The sequence below is a fragment of the Siphateles boraxobius genome, unplaced genomic scaffold, assembly GCF_051911475.1.
Source record: "Siphateles boraxobius isolate OS27281-9 unplaced genomic scaffold, OSU_SipBor_1 77, whole genome shotgun sequence".
Lineage (NCBI taxonomy): Eukaryota > Metazoa > Chordata > Actinopteri > Cypriniformes > Leuciscidae > Siphateles > Siphateles boraxobius.
This window is the reverse complement of record NW_027509205.1, coordinates 21,110,001-21,118,993: the sequence shown is the minus strand read 5'-3', so window position 1 is coordinate 21,118,993 and position 8,993 is coordinate 21,110,001. Positions and strand designations below refer to the sequence as shown.

General features: G+C 35.6%; 1 protein-coding gene across 1 annotated transcript in view; it reads left to right on the top strand.

Moving 5' to 3' along the window:
* The first annotated feature begins 3,932 nt into the window (after positions 1-3,932).
* The window catches only part of ctnnbl1 (catenin, beta like 1), a 59,773-nt gene continuing 54,712 nt past the window's right edge, over positions 3,933-8,993 (top strand). The window contains exons 1-4 of the mRNA XM_077217997.1: positions 3,933-4,099; positions 5,470-5,655; positions 6,953-7,059; positions 7,253-7,397. Coding sequence (XP_077074112.1) covers positions 4,070-4,099; positions 5,470-5,655; positions 6,953-7,059; positions 7,253-7,397 — 468 coding nt within the window. The 5' untranslated portion in view covers positions 3,933-4,069. The remainder of the gene's footprint in view (positions 4,100-5,469; positions 5,656-6,952; positions 7,060-7,252; positions 7,398-8,993) is intronic.

Below are 8,993 nucleotides of genomic sequence, written 5' to 3'. Positions count from 1 at the left end.
CTTTACACTGGCTGCCAGTTACATTTAGGATTGATTTTAAAGTATTATTACTGGTATATAAATCATTCAATGGCCTAGGACCTCAATACATTGCAGATATGCTCAGTGAATATAAACCCAACAGATCACTCAGATCATTAGGATCACATCGGCTAGAAATACCAAGGGTTCACTCTAAGCATGGCGAGTCCGCTTTTAGCTACTATGCCAGCCGCAGCTGGAACCAGCTTCCAGAAGAGATCAGATGTGCTCCTACAGTAGTCACATTCAAATCCAGACTCAAAACACATCTGTTTAGCTGTGCATTTACTGAATGAGCACTGTGCCACTGTTCGTCCGACTGTTTGCACTGTATTTTATTTTATGTTTTAATTATTCTGATTTCTGTATTTTATCTTTTATTCTAAACTGTTTTAATTATTCTGATTTCTTTTGATTATTTTAATTTCTTCTATGTAAAGCACTTTGAATTACCATTGTGTATGAAATGTGCTATATAAATAAACTTGCCTTGCCTTGCCTTGCCTTACCCCCTGCCAAATTATTTCCCAGAATGATCTCCACCCCCTCCACTGGTAACGATGGACGCACTCCAACCACCATTTCTCCATTCACAAGTTCAGATGACAACATCATTTTATGTAATGGGACAGATAGGATATTTAACCCAATTCCTCTAATAAGAACACTAGTCTCGGTATCACTCACAGAGGAAAATGGCAGCACATCCTGCAAAATAAATGACTCCGATGCTCCCGTGTCCCTCAGTATCGTTACTGGCACATTTCTCTCTTTACCAACAAGCGACACGTGCCCGTAAGTAATAAAAGGTGCATAATCGCCATCCTTTATATGGTTAACTGCTGTAGGAGATCCTTCAGAAGACAAGCTAACAGAATTCAACAATGGTGCCACAAGGCCTGCTGGTTTAACACGAAGAACTTTTCCTCCTTTACTCTTACCTTTAAGCACAGGGCACTAATTTTTCCAATGGCCTTTACCACGACAATAATTACAGATCAGAGATGAATCCTTGGGCATGTGATCTACTTTATCTTCAAAAATATCATCCCTTTTCCGAAACTCAAAACTACTCTTGTGCGTTAAAATACAGTCATCCGCCAACTCAGCAGCTTTAGCAGTTGTTTCAGCTTTCTGCTCATTTATGTATGTTGCTATTCGAGCAGGAACAGAGTTCTTAAACTGTTCAAGCACAATTAAGTTAGTCAACTCTTCAAATGTGGTTACCTCAGATGCCATACACCAGCGACTAAATGCTGTACTTAGCTCTCTAGCAAACTCAACATGAGCTTCCTTCACACCCTTAGACAATGTTCTAAATTTTTGTCGGTACGCTTCTGGCACTAACTCATAAGCTTTTAAAACAGCCGCTTTAACGGTATCGTACTCGTTGCAGTCCGAGAGTGACAGGGCAGAATAAGCTTCTTGAGCCCTGCCTGTGAGCACACATTGTAAAAGCAGTGTACGTTCCTTACTAGGCCAACCTTTTGCCTCCGCTATTCGCTCAAACAATATAAAAAAGGGATCTGGGTCTCGCTCGTTAAACTTAGGCATTAACCTCAAATTCCCAGCATTGTCAAACACTTGAGCACCATGCAAAGCATCAGTTGAACCATCTAGTCCACCTTCTCTTATTATTTCCAGGCGATATTTCTGCAGTTCAACATTAGTCTGTTCATTTCTAGTTTTCTCACGCTCTACTTCCAATTTCAAACGTTCCTGTTCAAGCTGTAACAACAATAATCGTTCCTGTTGTTCAAAAGTTAAAGAGCCGACATGAGGTTTAACTTGAGAGGTGGTAGCTGTATCGGACATTTCAAACAATACGGCCTTTTATTACCTCTATAATTGTACTATCCTTTAACCTCTTATCTCCAAGTTTAATTTCGTAATGATCCGCTATTTCGATTAACTGATCTTTTGTACACGAATCAAGCAAACCTTCAAAAGGAGAACTAATAAACTCTTCGACTAGATTAGACATCTTTTCACCTTAAATGCACGTTACAAATATAAAAAAAGAGTGTTTTTACAAATCACAGCAGGAGGAATAAAATAGTTCCCTCTAAAATCTAAATAACTCAACCCTATAATCTTCATGTGGTTACTGGTGAGGGGTATTTTAAGCACCAGCTCCCACTAATACGAAGAAAAGCAACCAGCACGCTGGCGACTCACTCATATCATGGATATGCACCCGAGACAACTGCTCTACTCACGGTCGCCACACAAAAATAAAAAAGTTACATTACATCCACTCGTTCCAAAAGGGAATGAGCAGCTAAACCTAACCAGGGAACACATATATTGTTAAATATTCCTCCCACAACAGGATCTGCAAAAATCACTTACCTCCTACAAAACAGCATGGAACAGCCAAATTACAGATACAGCACTCCACACATCCCGTAACAAACAATCTTACAATTTTACATTCGGTTAATCAACACGCCAATTTACTTACATAATAACCGAACGCAAAAAAAACCCAAAGCGCTTCCAAATCATGTCGAAATACAACTGGAATTTTCAAACGTTAAATCCCGGACGAGCCCCCATTTTTCACGGCCGGCTCGCAAGCCGCGACAAAGAAGGAGACAACACATTGGATATTGCTCAAAAGAATAACATTTATTAAAGTAAGAATAATTAAATGAGACGGAGACGAGACGGAAAGCAAACAAACAAACAAACAACGGACTCCAAGACACAAATGGCACGAGGATGGGAGAGCGCGCGCTCACAGCTGAAGGGAACTGCTTTTAATTGCCGGCATCAGCTCCAACACAGGTGTAACTCCTTAGTCAATAATGACGTCACTCACTCTAACTCCATCCTGCAAACCAAACAGAAAGAAAAACACACAACCCACAAATATGAGCCATACTGGGTTCATAACAATATGAATTGGCTTTTAGGCCCAAAGACCAGAAACATATGCACACCTCAATGCCTGGCCAACATATTGCACACAAAGCTAATATGAAATAGTTTGCAGCATAATTGCATAATCTGCATATCTGTGAATTGTTTTCAGACAAATTTTACAACAATGCAACCACATAAAGCACAATATATATACATTTAAATGAACAACATTTACTGAATTAAATATGCAAAATGATGAGGTCATGTGAAAACAATGTTTAAAACATTTATTATTATAATGCATAGGGATGCACTGATATGAAGATTTTGGCCGATACCAATAACCGATGAATCTCTCTATTTGATCACGTTGAACAGTGTGTATCTGAAGTGTCTCAGCTGAAGGAAAATAATCCATTATTTATCGGCTTCAATAAATTGGACATATTTTCTTATTGCGCCGATAACGATAACATTCAAAATTAAAAGTCGATACTGATATGGTGGCCGATATATCGTGAATCCCTAATGCATATTGTTTCATATATTATAAGAATATTATGCAGTTTGCCGCATGCAGAGAGTACTTTGCTAGTTTTCAATTAAGATTAAAGGAAACTGTGATTCTGTAATCTCTGTGTGAATAATTAAAGCTGTCTACCTACTTGCTTATCTTGTAGAGAAAGAGATAAAAACCTGCAGCAAAGTTTGCATAAGCCAAACAGAACTGGACATAATGACTGTTATGGATTTGTGCAACTGATTTGAGGCAGTGGATTAAAACTGTCAGCTAAGAATAAATGCTGCATTGCAAGAGAAGTTTAATTTCCTGCTTATCCAATACACTTATTAATACATGTTTCTAGACTCATTTTGAACCATTCTTCAGTTATTTCATTGTGGCATGCAATACTTTTCATGACACAAAAATCCTGGCAGATAAGGTGAGTGTGTGTGTGTGTGTGTGTGTGTGTGTGCGCGCGCGTGTGTGTATTGTAGTGTTGTAGTTTGTTCTCCTCGCCTGCTGGTGTCGCTGCTGAGTGTCTTCTCCCTGTGACTGTGACTCACGCCGGTTATGCACGCGAAGAACAGAAATCAAGTTTTGTTCACAAGCGTGTTGTTTACACGCTGTTGTACGAAACATAGACGTTTTTAGGGATTAAAACACAGAGAAATCATCATGGATGTAGGAGAGCTGCTGAATTATCAGGTACTGACAAGTTTAATGTCTCACTGTGATCTTTATTCGGATGAGTTTGTCACTGGTTGAACTGTTCTGCTACTGGTGTCAATGCTATCTTAAACTTTAATATTTAATCCAGAAATAAACTGTTTTTAAACTATTACAAATGATTTATGCGTGTTTTAAGGTTGTTTAAGAAGGTAAAAGCGTTATTAACCCTTTACCCAAACTAGAACATGCGCATGCGAGTTATTGAGTGTTTGTTGTTAATATACGTTTATAAATGTCTTTAATAGTAATAATTAGTCTTTTCCTCCCTGATATAAAAGTACTGTGGTCGTGTAGTCTATATAAGCTGGGTCATGGTACTGAATTATTAACATGTGTCTTGAAATAATACCATGACACCATGTCCAAAAACTACGGTAACACTGCCATTTTGTAAATTTGCGATTAAATAACATTTTCTGGTTTATTATTGGATTAAAAATTAGGTGTTTATTAGTGCTGGATCTGGATGGATGGTAGCGCATCCAGAATAAAAGTTTGTGTTTACATAATATATATCTGTGTACTGTGTATAATTATTTTGTATATGTAAATACACACATATGCATGTACAGTATATATTTAAATAAATATTTGCATGTGTATATTTTGCATTATTTATACATAATTTATATTACATATGAATATTTTATATATAAACAACACATTTTTCTTAAATATATACATGCATGCGTATGTATTTATATATACAAAATAATTCTACACAGTACAAACACATATATTATGTAAACACACACTTTTATTTTGGGTGCGATTCATCGTTGCCCAGCACCACTATATATATATATATATATATATATATATATATATATATATATATATATTTATATATGTGTGTGTGTGTACAGGTTTAAATTATATTGTGGGGATCAAATATCACCATCAAGGATAGTAAAACCTGAGATCACCTACATTGAGGTTGCCAGCCATTGGTCCACACGAAGGAAATGGGTTAATAAACATACTTAATTATAATTTTTTGAAAATGTAAAAACGCAGAAAGTTTTGTGTGATGGGTAGGGTTAGTGTAAGGGGAGAGAATATACAGTTTGTACAGTATAAAAACCTTTATGCTTATGGAGAGTCGAGTCCAAAGATAGCGAACCAGGCTGTTTGTGTGTGTGTGTACAGTACTGTTCACAAGTTCGGAAACAATACTATTTTTAATGTTTTTGAAAGAAGTCTAAATTTTAATGCGATACCCCAAAATTAACATAAAATAGGTGGATGGAAACCTAGTTAATTACTGTTGCATATATCTTGAGAATGGTCAAATGGACCGTCCTGATCCGTCATAGCTTCACTCTCTTGTGAACTCCTCTTTTCAGCCGGACCGCGGAGCAAAGAGACCCCGAGAGGAGGACAGCCACGAGGACTCGAGAGGCAAACAGAAGAGCTCGGGTCGGGACAGCGGACGGGCTCTGGGGAGGTCAGACCTGGACAGTGAGGAGCAGACGGGAGACGGGGACAAGATCCTGGAGAGACTGATGGATCAGGACGGAGAGGATCCAGAGGTGAGAACACAACATGTTCGTGTGGGTTTATTCTACAAGCAACAAGGAGGTTAAACAATGCCTTCTGGTCATGTCGGAAAGACCGTGTTTATGAGTTGAATGCACATGATTGGCATCACAAAGTGGTAAGTGCGAGTGGGAAACTCAGAACTTTCTTTAAGCCGGTTTTTGAGTTGAGGCGGATGCAATGAATGCAACATCTGTATTGATGGTGCATTATTGAAATGAATGAAGTTATTATTTAGAATAAAACTAATCTAAATGCATATACATATAGATAGTATAGTAAAATTATGATATAATATAGTGATTTAATTCACACACTTTCATTAACATAATAAAAAAATAAAAAAGCGGAAACGCACTGACGCCCATTCTTTATTCATCATTATAGAAATGTTAAAAATCTTGCTAATTGTTTTGTAGAAAAGGTACATCACCTCACCAGAGTGACTAACGCGTATTAATAATCCCAGGTGCACTTGAATCCACCAAAAGCCCTCTGATTGGTTTATTATTAGCACAATAATGCCCACAGTAATGTGTGTTTCAGCGAATAACGCATTCAAGATGGGATATTTTGTGACAATATATTTTTAAATATGTAATATTTAATTTAATAATATATTGTAAAAGTTTTATTTCATTGCACATTGTTTCACAGCAACCTCAATAAAAATATTGCAGTAATATGACTTAAATAATGTAAGGTCCTGGTTTAGCAGTTCAATTAAAAAAAAATTATGCCATATTGTATTTGTGATGAAGAATTATATAACATACACTGTTTTACAAAATACAGTTTTTAACATTTTATTTCCCAAAACCAATGATTGTTTTGTGTAATTATAAAGAATTAAGTTTAATTTTCTTTTGTTTTATTTGGTGCCAACAATAATAATACAAAGAATTTATTTAGTTAGGCCAAATGTCGATAGTATAAATATTGATTAAAAACAGGTTAAACAGTAAATGTTTTTTTTTCTTCATGTTTTTTTTATATGGATATTATATGGATGGTAACTGATGTTGTGATGTGATTGCCGATATTACAAATTTATACTGTTTTGCATATTTAATTTTTTAAATGGCATTCACACTAGAGTTCCAATGTTGAATTGTTCATGCTTCAAATTAAATTAGGCATCAAAATATAACAAAGTACAGCAGAACAGATGAATAACTTTTCGAAATCTGGTGTAGAAAGAGTAATTTTAAGTGGGAAAAAGTCTCGTATGTAATTCAGAGGCGCACTGTAGATGAGAATCATGACCTTTGACCTTCTGTTTGTTTACAGGGGGAGCCCGTGGATGAGAGCACTGTGAAGAAAATGATCCTGACCTTTGAGAAGAGATCCTACAAAAACCAGGAGCTGAGGATCAAGTTTCCCGACAACCCGGAGAAGTGAGTTATTGAGAATAAAATTTCACCGTTCACTTTTAAATGTGAAATGAGATGCAAACATGAATCCACAGTGGCTCACAGAGAGAAATTACATCAACAAATGTATATATGTGATGCTTTGCTTTTTTATCATCTCAAAATGATAAAAAAGAAGAAAAAAGAGAGAAATGACATCACTTCCTGTTGTTGGCAGATTCATGGAGGCGGAGCTTGATCTGAATGACATCATCCAGGAGATGCACGTGATCGCCACTATCCCGGAGCTGTATCATCTTCTGGTGGAGCTGAACGCGGTTCATTCGCTACTCGGCCTCCTCAGCCACGACAACACTGATATCCTCACCGTCACATGACTGTAGAGTCAAATCTTCCGGTACCTCACGATTCGAATCTTGAGGTCACGATTCGATTTAAAATCAATTCTCGATTTTGAATCCAATTTCGATTCAATTTGTGCATTTTTGATTTTAGTTTACCGTTTTGTGTTTGGGTAGACAGTTTAATAGGTCTAGAAGAAAAGAAAATCCTACTGAATTAAATGTAAACGTTGAAATTTATTTAGTTTTTCTTCCCATTTTAGTTAACCCAATATTATAAAACAAATGCCCTTTAAGCTGACTACAATCATTACACACAGTCTCCTGTAATAAACAAGGCTATTTTAGTTTTGATATTAAAGGGTATATGAAATCGTACTTCAGCTGTGTGTCCGTCAGCGCTAGCACCGCATTGAGTCCTTGTTCACGGCTTATTGTGATTAAGTATTACTGCGACGCTAAAGAAGTCTAACAGAAAACTTTTAACTTTTAGAAAATCAATTTTTTGAAATTTGTGAATCGATTCAAATCGTTATAAGATAGAATCGCGATTCATATATTAATTGATTTTTTCTCGCACCCATAGCTCGTATATGACCGTTATGCACAGCCTCGGGGCTTATCGCTTTATAAGATGGAAGATAACTATAATGGTAAAGGTATAGTTCTAAAAATCGTTCTGTATATTTAATAATAGCAGTTTACACCACAACTATTACGATAACGTTACAGAGGAATTATCATTGGAATAGCTTTCAGAACAATTTATTCCAGGTTATGAACAATAAATCATTGACAGCCAATCAGAATCCATCCTGCTTTAAGAGTACGCTTATAATAATAAACAGGACGATATCATCCGCTGTTTTGGATGCTAATATAGTTATCAATATATGCTTATGCTTGTTGGTGTGAACAGGCCTTTAATATTAAGTTTGTTAAATTTGTTATTACGCACAATAACCAATAACCATTAACCTTTATTCATTAGATTTACATTTATTTAACAGTTGCTTTTATCCAAAAATTCATGTCTAATAATCTTTTAAATTTGACTCAACCTTTAAAAAAAATTTGCATACAAAAAAAGGTGTTGGCTGCCATAACACAATTTTTTTTTCTGTTATTAGCCATAAAACACAAAAAGTTTGGTGTCAGTAATTTAAAAACATTTTTTTATAGAAGTTTTGCTCACCAAGGCTGCATTTAATTCGTACAAAAAATGTAAAAATATATTACAATTTTAATGAACTGTTATGTGTTTGAATATATTTTAAAGTGTAATTTATTCCTGTGATCAAAGCTGAATTTTCAGCATCATTCCTCCAGTCTTCAGTGTCACATGATCTTTCAGAAATCAGTATAATATGATGATTTGCTGCTCAAGAAACATTTCTGATCATTATCAATGTTGAAAACAGTTTTGCTGCTTCATATTTTTGTGGAAACATTTGTTTTCATGATCTTTTGATAAATAGAAGTTACGTTCATTTATTTGAAATAGAATCTTTCGTAACATTATAAATGTCTTTTTATGTTTGATCCATAATTGCTGAATTACAAATTTGTATAAAAAAAAAAAAAACCTTCCTGACCCCAAAGTATATATTCATTGTT